At 39.6% G+C, this 20,278-nt stretch overlaps 1 protein-coding gene across 13 annotated transcripts in view; it reads left to right on the forward strand.

Annotated features, from left to right (window-relative positions):
* Positions 1-15,555, forward strand: part of SH3D19 (SH3 domain containing 19) — a 201,381-nt gene extending 185,826 nt beyond the window's left edge. For all 13 annotated transcript variants that reach the window (XM_070769009.1, XM_070769008.1, XM_070769011.1 and 10 more), the window contains 7 exons: positions 785-915; positions 3,083-3,138; positions 5,593-5,795; positions 6,504-6,556; positions 9,584-9,770; positions 10,179-10,276; positions 13,601-15,555. In XM_070769009.1, the coding sequence (XP_070625110.1) occupies positions 785-915; positions 3,083-3,138; positions 5,593-5,795; positions 6,504-6,556; positions 9,584-9,770; positions 10,179-10,276; positions 13,601-13,717 (845 nt within the window). In that variant the 3' untranslated portion in view covers positions 13,718-15,555. The remainder of the gene's footprint in view (positions 1-784; positions 916-3,082; positions 3,139-5,592; positions 5,796-6,503; positions 6,557-9,583; positions 9,771-10,178; positions 10,277-13,600) is intronic.
* The last annotated feature ends 4,723 nt before the right edge of the window (positions 15,556-20,278 follow it).

Raw genomic sequence — 20,278 nt, forward strand, 5'->3', positions numbered from 1 at the left:
TACTCCCTGTGAGAGAGAGAGGAGAGAGTGTTCCCCTTACACAGGAACAAATAGCAGCTTGCCTACCAGTTGGAAGCTGTTTAACTCTTTCCATGTTAAAGCAATTTAACATAATGAAATTAATTCAGCTTTAATAAGTGAAGTTCTTTTCTGCTAAGGGTTGTAAAACCAACGCACATAGCTCAGCTATTGCTGATGAAGTGAAAACACACATTTTTGTAATCAATTTTAAAGTACCTTTTATATCCAAGGATTCAAATAAAATAAATTCCAGATTTATTTATAACCTTTTTTTTGTCCACTTGGTAGACTGATTTTTATTTCAGTGTGAGTAAATTTATATGCTGAAGAGCAGTAGGACTCCCTTAGTATTTTGAGATTGAAATGATTTTTTAGCATGGTTGAGAATCATATGAATATTATACCGTGTCTATAAATTGTTTCGTGTTTCATTGTTAAAATATGTATTCAGCAGACGTTTATATTGGCACAGAAGAATCTCTGGCAAGTGCAATGTTTTGTGTGTGTGTGTGCTTAAACAAGCATTCCCTATCACTCAGTGCCTGGTAAATATATCTCATTTGATCTTAAAAGGGGAAACTCATAATAGCAATATCCAGAAAAAAAAATATTTTTAAAGTCAATTCAATTAGTATAATCTGTTCTCAGAATCGGTAGAACATACCGCCTTGGTGGACAGAAGTAAATGCCACTCTGTGCTCTGCTTTATTCAGCTCTGCAACCAGGGTAACTGATCATGCATCATTATAATTTTACCATACAGAACAAGCTGATGATCTGAGCCTCACTTCTGGAGAGATTGTTTATCTTCTGGAAAAAATAGATACAGATTGGTACAGAGGGAAATGTAGAAACCAGACTGGTGTATTTCCGGCCAACTACGTCAAAGTGATTGTAAGTAGATCGTGCATGTTGAAATTGGTCACATATTCAGTGGAGTCTATGTAATTCACAGTTTGAAAAAAATAACCAGATGCCTAGATTCTTGGCTTCTGGTTCTGTCTCTTCCATTAATTCGTTTAGTATTTGAAAAATTCAGAAATAAAGGTTTGTTCAACTAGGTAGTAGTTAATTATTAATATATTATGGAGCATTAGAACTTAATGCTTAAATGCTATCTGAAATCCTAAGGTAAAAAGCTACTGCAGGTCCACTGGTGAATCAGCTATTCTTGGAGGGTTGATAAGCACATGAGGGTATATGTTAATTCTCTGAAACATTCAGCAAACAAGAATTAACGATACTGGATTGTCGTATAGGAATGTTTGTTCTCCAAGGTTATGGTACCACTTCTCTTTTTCTTTGGAGCGCATTTCATTATTGATTTCTTTCATTCTTTCCATCCCCATTCATTTCCGTCTTAAAAAAAAAAAAAATAGATATATATATATAAAAGATTTCCCTGATGGTCCAGTGGTTAAGAATCCACCTTGCAGTGCAGGGAACAGAGGTTCAATCCTTGGTCTGGAAAGATCTCACATGCCTTGGGGCAGCTAAGCCAGTGCACCGAACTACCAAGGCCAAGCTCGAGAGCCTATGTGCCCCAACTGCTGCAGCCCACGTGCTGGAGCCGGTGCTCCACAGCAGGAGAAGCCAGCACAGTGAGGAGTCCGTGCACTGCAGCTGGAGAGTAGCTCCCACTCACTGCAGCTAGAGAGAGCCCACACAGCACAAAGACCCAGTACAGCCATAAACAAATAGATTAAAAGATTCTTCTTTAAAAAAAAAATAGATTTGGCAGTACTAAAGTACTTTCATTGGAGGGAATGGTTTTTCACTTAATAGTTTCAAATCTGACTGAGAAATACTATATTAAAGTGTCATAATTTTACACACCCTCACAGCCTACCTGGTGAAAGCAGACCCCTGTGGTAGAGCCCTGAGTGTTAAGCCCGGGTGGCTGAGAAACATAGAGATGAACTAAGACTGCCACGTGAGCATTTACATCAGTGGGAAGAGAATGACTCACTTGCTGATATAACTTATTGATACTGAAAAATATCAATAAAGCTAGCTTAAATAGTTGAGCATGAGCTGCTTATTTGAGGCGGGGAAGCAAATGATTTTCCATTACATCAGAAACTTAGCAAACAGACATAACAGATAACCTATGTTTTTCAAGTATAAATGAGATTGAGTCTCTTGAATTACAAAATGTGGGTCTTCCAAGTAGTCTGATGTAGTAGTAGTGTGGAGAAACCCAACCACATTCTCTACATTAACATTAAGAATAATGTTGGTTTTAGCGCTCTTCCCCATTTTTCTTCTGCCCAGTGTGGCAGTGCTTGAAAAAGCACAGTTACCACACTGAAATCAGTCACACTGCAGTTGCCACATTATTGGTGTGTTATTTCTAAGCCTGCAAGTTTAAAAAATTGTTTTAAAACTTCAAACTTTTGGAATTCATCAAGAAGGGCACTGCTTTATTTAATGTAAATCTCAAAGCTTTAAGTAGTTTTCTGACTTAGTGCATTATGGTCAAATATTTCATCACAACTTAGCTCTACTGAGCCTTGTAGATGAGGTATTATATAACGTGCTCACCCCTAGATGCTCCCTGAGTGCTAAGTCCTCTCTTCCTTCCCTACTTACAGTGAAGGGGAAAAAATGGCCCAGAGTTATGAAAAGGGAGAGCTTCACAAGTTTGATTAAAAGGTTTTATTTGGGGTCATGGAAGTATTGCAGAGTTCTACCAACACTTTGGCTAGGCGTCTAGATAGTACCTATGCCTAGTTTCTGTGCTAAGCCCTCCTCACCTGATGTTTTCAACTTAGGGGATGTGAGCTGGAGAGCCCCAGTTAGACGGGAATGGCATAATGTGCTTATTCCAGCAAATAAGAGGAAGATGGGTTGTCTATGCAAGGAGGGCCACATCACAAGTTATGGAGTTTTTTCAAAACCCAAATTCTGGATTTCGTACCTTTTTAGCATCTATGGTATGTTTTGTCGATTTAATACCTAGCTAAACTGGTTAACCTCAGCTGTAAATTTCCTAATTACTTAGCCTTAAATTTATCTTATGAAATAATACAATTGTTGCCTTGATTTTTGTCTTTACTAGATTGATGTTCCAGGAGGAAATGGGAAACGGGAATCCATCTCATCTCATTGTGTTAAGTAAGTTTTACTTGTGTTCTTTTGCACGAAATACAAAGGATGTGAGCATTTATATCATAAAGAATTAACAAGCTTAAACACTTCAGATGCATGATTATTCAGATTCTCAGTATGTCTTTTTTAATTATGAGGAAAACGACTTGTTTAAAAATCCTGATGAAATTGCAGCATGCTGATAGTGGCAACCCTCTGTGCCAATGTAGGGCGTATAGACAGCCACGGTCTGTCCTGGTACTTCCCACAGCCGAACCTTGTCTGAAGAGACAGGTTTCATCATCCACTGCATTTTATGTTGGCCTTCTGGTATTTATCTACCAAACTGATTTCTAGAAAGTTCAAATATTTTTGTCATAGTGTTAGGGAACCATTGACCAAAACCACCTGCGTTGACCAGGCATGATGATAACCACTTGAACAAGTTGTCTCACAATAGGAGGTCCCAATAAGAAGCATGAAAACTAACCAGGAAAATTTGGGAGAGGCCAAAAAAAGGAGGAGATGCCTGCCCATAATATGTCTTATAAAACTAACTGGAAGAATTTGGGAGGGGCCAAAAGGAGGGGAGATGCCAGCCTATAATATGTCCTACCAACCTCCCAGAATCCTTCCTGCTGAAATTCTTCTTGGCTGATCAATGCACACGCCACCAGGAAGGACCCTGAGTCAGAGACAACCAGGAGGCTCACCCCATTACAATAAAACCTGGGACTGCCAGTCGTGTGGCAGAGCAGTCCTTCTGGGTTCCCTTACCCTGCTGCTCTCCACCCGGGCGCCCCTTCCCAACAAAGCTTCTTGCTTTGTCAGCCCATGTGTCTCCTCAGACAGTTCATTTCTGAGTGTTCGACAAGAGCCCACTCTCTCCTCCAACAATAGAAAGTATTTAAACCTAATAGAAATATGAAGTCTACAGATCTGCCAGGTATGTTGTATTGTTTTGTTTTTGAAAGTATCTAGAAGAAAGTAAATCCCATTGATGGAGGACCCTGGTGGGCCGCAGTCCATGGGGTTGCTAAGAGTCAGACACGACTGAGCGACTTCACTTTCACTTCTCACTTTTATGCACTGGAGAAGGAAATGGCAACCCACTCCAGTGTTCTTGCCTGGAGAATCCCAGGGATGGGGGAGCCTGGTGGGCTGCCGTCTATGGGGTCGCTCAGAGTCGGACACGACTGAAGCGACGTAGCAGCAGCAGAAGAAAGTAAAGGAGGAGTTAATTTGGAGGAGGCTTCTTTTATGTTTGAAGACCTTTCTGTGAATTTATGTATCCTTTTCTGCATCATTGTAACTCCTTTGTGATTTAAAACATTGCCACAATGCAACTTTATATTCCAGTTAAATGAGCAAATTAATAGAATGCAGTACTTCCTGAAGACTGTAAACCTGTCTTTGAATAGGTCAGACATAAGAAGATATGCTCTCTGAGGACTTCAGAAAATAAATGCAAAGGTTATCACAAATAAGAAAGCTTCTGAGGCCACAATAGTTTAATTCTGTTTCAGGTTCAGCTTTTCTCCTGTTTTTAAGCAGTGTTCACTGTGTCAGCAGGTTGAATTTGAAGTGGGCTTTCATAGCTGTTGATCCACTGACCTGACTTAAATCAGACTTTGATTGCAGCCAGTACCAACCTTTTCTTTTCAGGCAATTGCCTCTCCTTTGTCATTGCCGTTGAAACTTCCTTTCTGAAGCCTCAAGTCGAAGGTTTGGTATACAGTCATGTCTTCGAGGGATGCAATTTCATCTCTGTTTTTATCTTATTATCAGTCAGAATTGCAGATCATTTAAGGATTGTTCCAATTCTCAGAAATGAAGCCTTTTTAAAGGAGATACAAAAATCACTTTAAAACAACAGTATTAGGTATAAGATTAAATGTTATAAGATAATGTGCCGAGTGTGTTTTCTTTGAACCTCCTAGTTTTGAAGACCATTCATCTATATACAGAACTCACTGATTCAGCATGTCTTAAGCATCTACCCTGCCCAGCTGATGCCCATTGCATTTCTGCCATGAAAGTTTGATGTCTTGCCCTGAGATCCTCAGGATTAATACTTCTAAACTCAGTGTGTTTATGACTGAGAGGGTTCAGACTCGGCCCTGGATTACTGTGGCCCAGGGATACAAAAACATGGAGACTGGGGGGATTCTGTCCTGAAAAGGTGATCAAAAGGTGTGACAACCTAAACCAACCGCCAGCTGCTTATCTGGCATTCTGCATGTGCTAGAAAGCTTGACTTTAGCCTTTCTGAGTGAAACAGGCTCGAATCTACAAAGTAAGGACTGTCATTTAGAAATGTAGCTTATTCTTTTTCATGGAAATTTTAAATTATGCCTAGTATATCTTGTTCCAAAGTAAATACAAAATAAATATTCACTGAAGGATTAAATGAGGGTTTCCAGGCATTTTGAAAGTTAGTAGTGCCTAGTTTAACCCACAAATGTGATCTTCTTTCTTCAGAGGCCCAAGGTGTGTTGCTCGATTTGAGTATATTGGAGACCAGAAGGACGAGTTAAGTTTCTCAGAGGGAGAAATTATTATTCTTAAAGAGTATGTGAATGATGAGTGGGCGAGAGGAGAACTTGGAGACAGATCTGGAATCTTCCCCCTTAACTTTGTGGAACTCATTGAGGATCATCCCACTTCTGGTACAAATGTTTTAAGTGAGTATTGAGAATATGGCTTTTTATTGTGTACTATCCTAATTCAAATAAACCAGGTAATAGGTTAATACTTAAGTTGAATAATAATCCATATTGCCATATTTTTTAGGGTAGAAGGAAAAATGATTTTTAAATGGTATTTGTCATGTTGGGGATAGTCATTATTGGGGCAGTCTCTCAAAGAGCTGGCATTTGCATTTTAGATAATTAGCAGTAGCTTCATGTTTTTTTTACTAAAGTCGCTCAGTCATGTCCAACTCTTTGCAACCCCATGGGCTACACAGTCTGTGGACTTCTCCAGGCCAGAATACTGGAGTGGGTAGCCTTTCCCTTCTCCAGGGGATCTTCCCGACCCAAGAATTGAACCGGGTCTTCTTCATTGCAGGTGGGTTCTTTACCAACTGAGCTATCAGGGAAGCCGTTCATATTAGCTATCAGGGAAGCTTCATATTAGAGATGGCAAAAAAAAGAATCATCAACTTTTAAACAGAAATGGCCTGTAGAGTATAACTAATGCGTTTCCTCTTTCAGTCTACAGTAAAGAAAACAAACCCAGAGAATGTAGTTTGTACTGGCCTGGCAAAGCTAGTAGCCAGTACGTGAAGAGACTGATCTGGAATCCCAGACCTTTTACTTTCCTCTGAAAGACTTTCCCCAATGCTGTGTGGTCTTTACATCTCAAGTTTTGATTTTTCTTTTAAAATATAGGCACAAAGGTACCACCAAAGACCAAAAAAGAAGATTCTGGTGCAAATTCTCAGGTAGGCTGCTTGAATAGATAACTGTGGTGAAAGCCAAGTTTTATCTCTGGGAGGACTATTAAAATCATAATTATCAAAAGCAGTGTTTAATTTTTTAATTCGTGTAGCAGATATTTGAGGTAAATAGGTGATCAATGCCTTTCTTGCTCATAGAGCTCATCATACAAATGAATTAGAAAAACATACAAACACTGATAAAAATTAACGAGGAAAGAGACATTATTGGGATATTCATGAAAGAGATAGTATAAGTGGCTGATAGTAAACAAGGTTTGTTTTGGGGTTTTTTTGGCCGCGCACCTTGGTTCCCTGTCCAGGTCTCAAACCCATGCTCCCTGTGTTGGGAGCACAGAGTTTTAACCACTGGACCATCGGGAAGTCCCTAAGAAAGTCATTTAACCTTACAGTAATCAAAGAAAGGCCTTGTAAGGAGACAGTAAAATACCATTTAACATATCTAGTTAACCAAAGATTCAGTACAACAACAGTAAACAAGTAATTACAGGTAAGTGATTGTTAAAAGAGGAAAAGTACAGATTATTGTTATTGTTTTTATCTCTCACCCTAAAGATGAAAAATGAGACAAGGTTTTAGTCACAAAGATGGTCATAGTGGCGTTATTATAATGTGAAAAAACTGGAAATAACCTGAATATAGCCATTATTGGGAAAATGTTCTGAGGCCATGAAAAACTAGATTTGTAAAGTAAATGTCATGGGAGGAAAACATATAGTGAAACTGAATATACAGCATAAAAAGACTAGCAGGAAATGTATTTAAGTTGTTAACATTCAGTTTCCTTAGGTGGTTAACATTATAGATCAGATCAGTCGCTCAGTCGTGTCCAACTCTTTGCGACCCCAAGAATCGCAGCACGCCAGGCCTCCCTGTCCATCACCAACTCCCGGAGTTCACTGAGACTCACGTCCATTGAGTCGGTGATGCCATCTAGCCGTCTCATCCTCTGCCGTCCCCTTCTCCTCCTGCCCCCAATCCCTCCCAGCATCAGAGTCTTTTCCAATGAGTCAACTCTTCGCATGAGGTGGCCAAAGTACTGGAGTTTGGGTATATTTCCCATTCTTCATACATTTCTGAACTTGCCAAATGTTCAGGAACATTTGCATTATTTTATAGTGGGAGAGAGAAAAAATGTAGTAAAATTTTTAGTGTTTAGCATGACTTCCAAAGTTCAAACTGGACAGGAGTGTGAGTGACTTCCATCGTTTTTTGTGACAGGTTTTAGGAGACGAGCCCGACAGGGTCGTTGTTTGTCACAATGTCAGGGGTCACTGGGCTGTGTGTCTCAGTTCTTTCATCCCCCCACTGATCGTTAAACAGGAAAGAAAGTGACCACAGTTCTTCGAAAGGAAACGTCCTCATGGTGGCCACTGTTGCCCAGGAGTGACAAGGACTCTTCTGTAGAGTTGGTTTCTCAAGTGCGGGAACAAGAGGAGAGGGTTAGGCTTTTTGTTTGCTTAGTGGTTGTTTCTCTTTGAAGCCATCAACTGCTGAGCACTTAAGGTGTGCCAGGCCCTGTGCTGAGCAGTCTACATGCAACACCTCGTTTGACCCCACGTGAGCCCTAAGATGAAGCTAAGGCTTAGCGTAGTGAAACGCCTTGCCCTGTGTTAACTGGGAGTGACAGAACTGGTCTGGAACCCAGGCCCATCTGGCTCTAAGCTTTTGATCTTAGTGTAATCTTTGCCTCCCTGCTTGAGCTTCTTGAACACAGGGCTCCCATCCGAGTTGGCAGAGACTCCTTGTCACAGAGCAGAACCCTCTTATGATGTGTTTGCAGCAAAAAGCATTCTTGTTGGAGCATGAACCATCACGCCAGGTGGTTACCCTGCCAGCCTTGAAGCGAACTGTGACTTGAAAAATTAGAAGTGTGGACTGATGGAGACTTGGGCCATGGGGTCTGATAACCTCTCAGCCAGGTGGTGTGCTCACTGTTCAGTCATGTGCACACTCGTGTCCAACTGTTTGCAACTCCATGGGCTGTAGCCCACCAAGCTCCTCTGTCCATGGAATTTTCTAGGCAAGAATACTGAAGTGAGTTGCCATTTCCTCCTCCAGGGATCTTCTTGATCCAGGGATGGAACCTATATCTCCTGCATTGCAGGCAGATCCTTTGTTGCTGAGTCACCAGGTAAAGACCTGGGAATTAACAACTGCCCATTCTGATCCTTCCTAATTTAGGTAAAGAGCTTCACTGAAAATTATATGCTTGGAAATTCCCTGGAAGTCCAGTGGTTAGGATTCTGGGCTTCCAATACCAAGAGCCTGGGTTCAATCCCTGGTCTGGGAATTAAAATCCCACAAGCTTGTAAAGCAATTATCCTTCAATAAAAAATAAATTAATAAAAAAAAAATCCCACAAGCTGCACTGTGTGGCCAAAAAAAAAGAAAAAAGGAAAATTATATGTTTGCCAGAATGTTTTCTTGTGTCATAAATACTATATACAAATATGATAAGCTGTTATCTAATTTTTTAATGTAACTAATGTCATAGATCATGAGCTTCCCAGTTGGTGCTAGTGGTAAAGAGCCCACCTGCCAATGCAGAAGACATTGCAGGAGACACAGGTTCAGTCCCTGGGTTGGGAAGATCCCCTGAAGGAGGGCCTGGCAACCCACTCCAGTATTCTTACCTGGAGAATCCCATGTACAGAGGAGCCTGGCAGGCTACAGTCCATGGAGTTGCAGAGAGTCGGACATGTCTGAAGTGACTTAGCACACACAATGTCATAGACTGTAATTAGAAAGAAACTTTTACTTAAGCATTATATATCCCTTAAAAGCAAAAGTCACAAATTTTATCACATGTCATTTAGAATTTTAAGAAAAAGTTACTGGGAGCTTTAATTTCTGAAACTCACTAGTGACGTTAGGTATTGAGTGATTTAAAGTGGCCCTCAGACTTTGAAATGTTATGACCCCTTAGTTTTTTTGCCACCACTTTTTAAGCTTTGTGAAAATTAATCTGAAATAAAATTTCACGTTTCTTACCAAACTGATTTGTAACAGGAGAACAATCTTTGTGGAGAATGGTGCGAAGCTCTGCACAGTTTCATGGCAGAGACCAGTGAAGACCTATCCTTCAAGAGGGGAGACCGGATCCTGATCCTGGAGCGAGTGGACTCCGACTGGTACAAAGGCAGACTGCGGGACCGAGAGGGCATCTTCCCTGCCGTCTTTGTGCGGCCCTGCTCAGGTACCACTGCTGCCCGGGAGGCTCTTACCCTCCAAGGGGACCCCCAAGACCTTTGAAATGATACAGATTTCTTGTCCCTCTGGCCGTGCTCAATTTCAGTTGTTTGCCTGTTTTTGAAAGTTAATTCATAAAGTTATGCAAACTTTCTGCATATAATTTGTTGAAGTTATGGGGGAAAAAGAGATAAAGATACCTTTAATCAATAATGGCTAGTTTTATCTCCTGAATATATTTTCTGTAATTTTTTTTCTGCTAAGAGAACATCCTTCATCTTTTTGCAAGTTAAAATAAATTCAAAATTAATTGAAAATATTATGTCCTGGAAGTGACGAGGGGATTTCTTAAAATGTTTGATTTGTGTTTTAGTCAATGACTTTCTATGTATTTGAATTTTTGGTGTCTTCATAGCTGAGGCAAAAGGTGTGGCTGCTTTATCACTGAAGGGGAGGAAGGCCAAAGCCTTGTATGATTTCCATGGGGAGAATGAAGATGAGCTTTCCTTCAAGGTCAGAATGTGTATCTCTTTTGTAACTGCATTAAGCAGCTGTAAATTTTGAAATGTTTTCAGGGTGAACACTTGCATGGAGTATTGATCACTGATCAAGAATGAACAGATCTCAGACCCTCATTCTTAAGGATGAGATTAGAAAAGTGATTAGGGCAAATGTATATTATCAGCAGATCATTTAAGTACTTTAAAGTCTTATTGATATTGCTAGACCCACAGTTGCCTAACAAATTCCTTATTCCTCAGCCTTATGACATGCGATCTCACTAATGCTGGAGGTTTCACTGGAAGCCCTAGTAAAGGACAGTCCTCAGACTTCCCTGGTGGTCTCCAAGTTAAGATTCTGTGCTTCCACTCCAGGGAACACATGCTTGATCCCTGGTTCAGGAATTAAGATCCCATGAGGCCACGCGGCTCAGCCAAAGTAAAGAAGGGATGATCCCCTGCAGGGCCCTTGCAGCCTGCTGCTGTCGCGTCGTGAAACCAGTGGGGAAGCCAGGTGGCCCCTGCTACAGCTGGCCTCTGCAGCAGTGCCTCACAAGGCCCTGGAGTCTTGTCCACAGAGATACTGAATAGACTTTGGGTAGTGACCCCAAAAGATTAAGGTACTTTGAGGAGGGTTTTTTAAGAAGCCTAAAGCCTAACCTTAATCTTAAACAGAATACTTGCATGATCCTGTTTCCACATCCACAGGTGGATTGTGCTCAGAGGAGCGTACCCAGGGCAGTACTGTGGTATTGGGCCAGATGCTGTCAGAAGAGTTGTCAGGCAGTGGGAAATTCTCCATCATTGGAGATACTCAGGGAATTAGAGTATCCAGGAGTGACTGGACAAGATGAGACTTAAGACAGTGGGTACCCACATAAGGTTTACACCTGTATACAACAAAATGAGGAAAACAGCGATGGCTGGGGATGTGGAGGCTTTAGGGGAGTCATGGAGAAAGGTGGCATGCTGAGATATGTCAGTATAAGGTTGCTAACTTTTCTGTTTTGTGATGGAGTTTACTTTCTTCTGAGAATTTCTTTTTCATATTAAAATGTCATTTCCATTATAAAATATTACTAGTAAATGATACATATTTCTTACACAAAATTATAATTGGTAACCCTATATGTTTCTTTCTCTTTTTAATTTCTTGGTCCATAAAATCCAAATGTTTAGAAACTGTTACCCTAGTCCTTTTCAATCTTGAGAGTCAATGGCTCAAAATTAATTCCTTTTATCCTCAAGTATAATGTTACTGTGAGTGAACCCTCTGGATTCAGACTTCAGTTTTGGCCTTCATTTAGGTTATGTCAGTATAATCATCCAGAAAATAGGTTGTCTTCAGGCATTTTTACAAATGCCTGACTGTAAGCGAGATAGTTCTAGAGTCTTTTAGTTAAGGGATGCCGTACCATTTTAAGTATTGTTGATCATTAATATTTTATTCAATATCCACAGAATATTAGTAAATAAAACTTTTTAAAAATTGTCCTAGCTCTCAGAAAACACATGTGGCATGTATGTATATATGAATCAGAGCTAAGAAAAACAGTTTTACAATACAGTATACTAACGCATATATATGGAATTTAGAAAGATGGTAACAATAACCCTGTATACGAGAGGGCAAAAGAGACACTGATGTATAGAATAGTCTTTTGGACTCTGTGGGAGAGGGAGAGGGTGGGATGATTTGGGAGAATGGCATTGAAATACGTATAATATCATATATGGAACGAGTCGCCAGTCTAGGTTCGAGGCACGATACTGGATGCTTGGGGCTGGTGCACTGGGACGACCCAGAGGGAGGGTATGGGGAGGGAGGAGGGAGGAGGGTTCAGGATGGGGAACACATGTATACCTCTGGCGGATTCATTTCGAAATCTGGCAAAACCAATACAATATTATAAAGTTTAAAAATAAAATAAAATTAAAAAAAAATAAGCACAAAAAAAAAAAAGAAAAATAGTTTTAGTCAAGGATTATAATTTAGGAACCAGAAGGAACTTATAACAGAAACTTTAAATGCCAAAATTTTTACATATTTTAGCAGAGTAAACTAAATTAATGACATTAGATTGTCAACATTTTCCATTAAGAATGGCCTTAAATCAAACCAGTTTTCCAAAGGGCAGTGTCCTAGGGCTACAAATAAATCCATTTAACCTGATAAAGATATCCTTAAAAGTAGCCAGGGTATTCTTGGACCATTACAGAATCTTAAACTCAGGTTCCAGGAAATGGCTAGAAACCGTAAAGAACAAAATAGTTTCAGGAGATAATTTCAAAACTTATGTCTTCATCTGTTGAGATAGTATAATTCATACAGGAGTAAGACACCTAGCCCTTTGACTAGCCCAGGGAAGCCAATCGCGTGCTGACTCAGGGACAGGGAGGATGCAGTGTGATATTAAGGCCGTGGAGGAGTGGACTGCGCCAAACGGTAGAGGAGAATGCCATTATGTGGAAGAACAGATGTAGAGCACAAAATGCTCAGGAGGCTGAGAAAAGGCCATTTTAGTAAAAACCTGTCTAAGTAGAAAGGTAGACTGTATAATGTGGTGACCGCATGCCTAATGGTTAACATTAGGTTATCCATTATGATTCCTGGATAGGCCCTGGAATCACTCTAGATATGAATCCTCTTCCTACCACTCACCGACATGCAGCACTGAGCAAGTCACGTAATCCCTCGGAGTTTCAGTTTCCTTTTCTATAAAATAAGGAAATCTATAAAAATATTTCTCAAAAATGGGGAAACAATAGTACCACTTCTAGGACTGCAGTATTGTTTAAATGAGTTAATTTTCACTATTCTTAGTTTGATAACAAATAAAAATAAAATAAATGAGTGAGTTCCCATAAAGCACACAGAAAAGGACGAGGCACACACACAGTGAGCATACAGCCCCTCTCGCCAGCAAGTCTCTGCGCGTCGCCCGGGATGAGGCCTCCCCAGACTGCCGATGCGGTGGCAGCTCACACTTTCTGCCCGCCTCTGCTGGCTGTTATTCGTCTCCCACCTCTGGAATAAGGTCTTTCTTCATTGCTGTATCCATAGTGCCCAGAAGTGTCTGACACGTAGTGGGTGTCTGATAAATAATTGTTATTTGGGGAAAAAATTTCTCTATATATACTATGGTAGCTGGTATTTTTATTTATTAAATAATAATTTTAGATTAGGAGTGGTGAATTTGAGGGGCACAAAATACAACCTGGAAATGCAACAAAGTCAACAGTGACAGAGGAATGGGGTTTGAGGAAAAGAAGCAGCTTAACATGTGTACACTCAGCAGAAACTTAATAATTAGTTTCAATTCCTGTTTTTCTACAGGCTGGAGACATAATAACAGAGCTGGAATCTGTCGATGATGACTGGATGAGTGGAGAACTGATGGGAAAATCTGGAATATTTCCCAAAACGTACATTCAGTTTTTACAAGTTAGCTAAAGGTGATGCTTGACTGTGCTCCTTGGCACAGAAACTCACTTGAACTCTCACTTTGACTATCAGATATGTTTTTGCACTATTTTTTTAAGCGGAAAGAAATATTGATGCTGTATACGGTATACTAGAATTTTCTGAAAGCAGAAAACATCTTGATTTTGTAGTTAGCTTTCACTCACATTAGAAACGTGCGCATGGAACCCATGCGCACATTTCCACCAAGGAGGACATCAAGCAGGAGCAAGGCAGGCAGCCCCTCCCCCGGCAGAGCGTCTGGAGACAGGGCTGCACTGGGACACTTACAAGCGAACACTGCACTTGGACGTCTGTGTTCATCAGCGCAAGTAAAGTATCCGTGCTTCTTCAATTTTCACTTCAGTTTTAAAAGAGGACATTTGTTATTCTACATGCTGTAACTCTCAGGCGATGGTTGGTAACCTAAATTTCATTTTTGACATTCAAATTAATTCTGACAGCTTGAGAGCATTATCCTTATGACCAGGGCAAAGCCTTGTTTCAGAAGGGAGTAGTTCATTGACCAGTGGAGCCTTGGTGAGCACGTGGTGAATCAGCTCACAGTCACCAAATGCTCCTGTGTTGCCAGATGTTTTCCCTTTGTCCCAGAGTCTGAAAGTGGTTAAAATTTGATGCATAAGAACCAAAACCACCCTGAAAAGCCTTGCTAATAGAACTAACTCTTTCACATACCTGCAGTACTTCTTTCTTTCCTCTGTGTATACTTTATGTTAACAGGGTTATTATAAAGCACATTTTCTGATTCTGTAATCATTCTTTTGACAATTACTGGTACTCAAAGAAAAATTCATTTTCTTTGTGTTACCCCAGTAATACATAAAAGCTGTGTCTTGTTACAGTGGTACATTATGAATCACATATATATATCTCAGAATACAGAGCAACTGTTAAGATGGAAAACAATGCCAAACCCGCAGCTCATTCTTCCAAATATAACCAGAGCTAAAAATAATTTGAGAATCTGAAGGCTAATACTTTCGGGGTTGTTTTTTTCCCCCCAGCTCATCCCTGCAGTTTTTAGAGTAAAAAAAAAACCACTTTCCTGCTACCCATTGTTATGCACTCCAGGCTTAAGATGAAAGTCTTAAAGCTAAAAAGTGGTTCATTGTGAAACTGAATCAATTACAGCTTATCGGCTGAAGCCAAATATATTGGTTGAAGACAATCTTTCAAACAGATCAATGGAATAGAATTTCATTGGAAATGTAAAACACTTTCCCAACAATGTTCATAACTTTCTTCTGTTTTTGAGAAGAGTTTCATATGCTGGGCCACTTTTTTGCTTTTGTTTTTGTTTCCATTGTCCAAAAAGTTAGGCAGTTAAGTGATGAAACCATTATGTGAACACCATTTGGGGTTCTGTACCGGAGGAGAGACTTACCTTGTCTTTGACTAAAGTTCATTTTCCAGTATATGGTTACAGTTGATTTCAGGGTATGGGAGCTGTTTCTTTTTTTTTTTTTTTTAACATGTTTTGGGTATAGAAGATGGAATAAAGAAAACTGGTCAAATATCACTCAAGAGTAATTTCATAAGAAATGGATGGCTTAAAGCATTGTCTCAACTAAATTCCTATTTGCAGCAAGCTTGTATAACAGCAGGAAGGTGAGACTCGGGGGGACTGGGATAGGGCATGAGGTATATTTCTTTGCCTGTGTAATCTTAACATCTTACATCAGAAATCATGAAAACTTAGCTTTATTGGAGAAAAATATTCCTCTTAAATTTTGGCCTCTGTCAGCAGAATGATAAGTGCAATAGGTGTGTATCTACTTGACACTATAATAAACTGAACTGAACTTTCAGAGTGCATTTCTCTTACATACTAGACTGAGGTTTTTGAGAATGGAGATGATATCTTATCTTTTTATCTCTAGCCGTTTGCACCATATAGGCTCAATAGAGGCTTGTTGGTTGGTTGGCTGGCTGGAGGGATAGGGATAACTTTCATGTAATAGTGATACTATTTTGGAGCCACTATGATCCAAGTATCTTTCCTCTTTAATTTACTGACAGAAAACTTCGTTGAAACAAAACTTGCAGTTATATGTCTTCCACTCCATCATGCTACATTTTTTGTCATTTATTACCTACTCAGCTGATGAGAAGTAAAAAGGTAGCATGGTGTAAGTTTTCACAGGTACTTTCTTATTCTGTGTATTGATTGAACATGACTTTTATACTCAGTGAATCTCATAGTGGAGAAATAGAAATGTATTCTTGCTCTTTTCAGGAATTTTAGTTGAAAACCTAATATTGTTCATCCAAGCCACTGCAAACTAGGATCTCCAAATCCTTTTTCTTTGGTGGGTTAAACTAGAGAAGTCATTTAATATGTTATTCTTACCCTTTTGAACACTAAAAGACCACAGATTTCTTTATAAGATGCTCTAGCTTATATGACTGAGGGGGTGGTTAATGTCATTTGTGCTCATGGGAATCACAGGTTTTTAACAGTCTGAAATATTCATTATGAAAAAGATCAGTACATTTATCAGAATTTGTTAGAACTGGCATTTGAAAAAAAATTTATTTTTCTACAGGGTTGTTATGCATCAATACTCTTAACAATAATTGTTTAGTTTTTGTTCAGCTTCTTAAGCTTAGATAAATATGCCCAGAGAAATACTGATGATATAGGCTAATTACAAAGAGATATTTGGTATTAATATAATCATTAGTGGTATATTCCTTTTAATTAATATCAAATGTAACTGGACAATATGATTCATAATTCAGTGCTATTTTGAATGTTATTAATTGAATCCTTAGCAGTGAATTTTTTCAGAACTTAATAGGGAATAATTTTCTAACCTACTCCTTTATATTTCACTGTAATTATGGGGTAGAGGGGAAATAGAAAGCCTAATTCAGAACACCACCACCATCTAGGGGCCTTTTACCTAATTGCAGTCTCATCCTGTTAAACCACAGAAGTCTGCAGGTCAGAGCTCAACCTGCAGAGGTTAAATGATTTGCCTAAGGTCATACAGGTATGGCAGAGCCTAAAGCAAAACCTATCTACTGAGTCCTGATTCAGAATTTTTTATATTTGTTATGCTAAAGTGATACATTTCTTTTTAGTAGTTAAACAAGTAGAATTGGTTTATTATACAAGACTATAATTCTTGAATATAATACTTATGACTAGAATAAGTTACAGAGAGTAAAACCTTGAATTTCTTTCTTTGAAGAAGAAATAAAGATTTGTGCTGGGCTTCTCAATTTTTATGTAGGCTATTTATATTGATGTTACCTAAAAACTCAAACATGGACTGATCCATTAATGGGGACTCCTTTTTCTGTGTAATAGGAAGTATTTGAATGCCTGGAACGTCAGATCTTGAAAGATCTGCGTCTGTAGGGCTGTGCCCTTGGCAATAGCAGAGCAGTCTTAAACTGAGATTTTTATATACGTGGAGCACAAAATGTTGTTTTAGTATTTTGGACTCTAATAGATCAACTTGATTGCTTATAACTTATAAACTCAATTGCTTATAAACGTATAATAAGTTTATATTTGAGTCTGGGCCACAATCTGGATTTATTTTTAAGGAATCCTAATTGTATGTATACCATGGATTATTTATCTTCAAATACTACAAATTAGGCAATAACTCAATTAAATTTTTTTCAGGAGAATAATTCAGATTCATTATTCAGGAAGGAGAATTACCCACTGGTTTTCTGTCCTCTTTTTTAAAAATGAATGTATGTATGGGCTGTGCTGAGTCTTTGTTGTTGCCCACAGGCTCTGTCCAGTTGCAGCAAGCAGGGGCCACTCTTCGCTGAGGTGCATGGGCTTCTCACTGCAGTGGCTTCTCTTGTTGTGGACTACAGACCAGGCGCACAGGCTCAGCAGTGGTGGCTCCTGGGCTCCGAGTGCGGGCTCAGCAGTGGTGGCTCCCGGGCTCTAAGTGTGGGCTCAGCAGTGGTGGCTCCCGGGCTCAGAGTTGTGGCTCCCGGGCTCTGAGTGTGGGCTCAGCAGCGGTGCCTCCTGGGCTCTGAGTGCGGGCTCAGCAGTGGTGGCTCCCAGGCTCTGAGTGTGGGCTCAGCAGCGGTGCCTCCTGGGCTCTGAGTGCGGGCTCAGCAGTTGTGGTGCAGGGGCCTAGTTGCCCCAAGGCATGTGGGTTCTTCCTTGGACCAGGGATCAAACCTGTGTCTCCTGCATTGGCAGGTGGATTCTTCCTCATTGAAGCACCAGGGAAGCCTCTGTATCTCTTTTTTTAGCAGGAATTGACTGACAATCTTAATGTATTGGAAGTCCTAGCCACAGCAATCAGAAATAAATAAATAAAAATAAATTTTAAAAAGACATAAAAGAAACCCAAATTAGAAAGGAAAAAAGTAAACCTGTCTGCAGATGACATGATTTTATATATGAAAAATCATTAAAAGACAACCAAAAATGTGTTAGGACTAATACATGAAATCAGTTAAGTTGCAGGATACAAAATTAATATTACAGAAACCTGTTGTATTTCAATAGATGAATAATGAACTATCAGAGGAATTAAGAAAACAATCCTATTTGCAGTTGCATCAAGAGGAATAAAATACCTAGGAAAAAATCTAACCAAAGAGGTAAAAGACTTATAGTATGGAAACTATAAGACATTGATGGCAGAAAATGACAACACAAATTGAAATATATACCATGCTCACAGATTGGAAGAACTCATGTTGTTAAAATGACCATACAATCCAAGACAATCTGCAGATTCAGCACAATCCCTATCAAAATACCAAAGGCATCTTTCACAGAGCTAGAAAAAAATAATTCTAAAATTTGTATGTAAACACAAAATACTCTAATCAAAACAATCTGGAGAAAGAAGAACAAAGCTAGAGCTTTAACACTCCCCAATTTCAAACTACTTTCAAAGCTACAGTCATCAAAACAGTATGGAATTGGCACAAAAACAGACACATAGGTCAATGGAACAGAATAGACAGCCCAGAAATAAACCCACACTTAAGTGGACGATTAAGTCAATGTAAGCAACAATACAATGGGGAAAAGATAACATCTTCAATAAATAGTGTCAGAAAATCTGGACTACGTTCTCACTCTGTACACAAAAATAAATTCAAAACAGATTAAAGACCTAAATGTGAGACCTGACACCATAGAACTTCTCTTAGAAGAAAACAGAGAGGGGACGCTCTTTGATGTTGGTCTCAGCAGTATTTTTTTGGATGCATCTCCTCAAGCGAGGGAAATAAAAGCCAAAATAAATGGGACAACATCAATCTAAAAAGCTTTTGCACAGCAAAGGAAACCATGAACAAAACAAAAAGGCAGCCTACTGAATGGGAAAATAATCCAAAATATCTGGTCCTTACCAGAGACAGTAAGGACCTAACAGAAGCAGAAGAGAATAAGAAGAGGTGGCAAGAATACACAGAACTATATTAAAAAGGTCTTAATGACTGGATAACCTGGCTTATCCCAGGCTAGTGGTCACTAATCTAGAGCCAGACATTATGGAGTGTGAAGTCAAGTGGGCCTGAGGAAGGGTTACTATGAACAAAGCTAGTGGAGGTGATGGAATTCCAACTGAGCTATTTCAAATCCTAAAAGATGATGCTGTGAAAGTGCTGCACTCAATATGCCAGCAAATTTGGAAAACTCCGCTGATGCCACAGGACTGGGAAAGGTCAGTTTTCATTCCAGTCCCAAAGAAGGGCATTGCCAAAGAATGTTCAAACTACCAGACAATTGCACTCATATTCCACGCTAGTAAGGTTATGCTCAAAGTCCTTCAAGCAAGGCTTCAACAGTACATGTACCGAGAACTTTCAGATGTACAAGCTGGATTTAGAAAAGGCAGACGAACCAGAGATCAAATTGCCAACATTTGTCGGCTCATAGAGCAAGGGAATTCCAAAAAAAATATACTGCTTCATTGACTGCACTAAAGCTTTTAACTGTGTGGATCACAACAAGCTATGGAAAATCCTTAAAGAGATGGGAATATCCCTGTCTCCTGAGAAACGTGTATGCATGTCAAGAAGCAACAGTTAGAACCTTACATGGAACAACAGACTTGTGCAAAATTGGGAAAGAAGTACAACAAGGTTGTATATTGTCACTGTTTTACATCATGCAAAATGCCAGGCTGGATGAATCACAAACTGGAATCAGAATTGCCAGGAGGAATATCAACTTCAGATATGAGGGTGATGCCACTCTAATGGCAGAAAGCAAAGGGGAACTAAAGAACCTCTTGATGAGGGCGAAAGAGGAGAGTGAAAAAGCTGGCTTGAAATTTAACACTAAGAAAACTAAGATCATGGTATCTGATCACATCACTTCATAGCAAATAGAAGGACAAAAAGTAGAAGCAGTGACAGATTTTCTTTTCTTGGGCTCTGAAATCACTGTGAACGGTGACTGCAGCCATGAAACTTGAAGACACTTGCTTCTTGGAAGGAAAACTATGACAAACCTAGACAGTGTATTAAGAAGCAGACACACCCCTTTGCCAACAAATGTCTGTACAGTCAAAGCTATGTTTTTATCAG

Source organism: Bos indicus, chromosome 17 (assembly GCF_029378745.1).
Source record: "Bos indicus isolate NIAB-ARS_2022 breed Sahiwal x Tharparkar chromosome 17, NIAB-ARS_B.indTharparkar_mat_pri_1.0, whole genome shotgun sequence".
Classification (NCBI taxonomy): Eukaryota; Metazoa; Chordata; class Mammalia; order Artiodactyla; family Bovidae; genus Bos; species Bos indicus.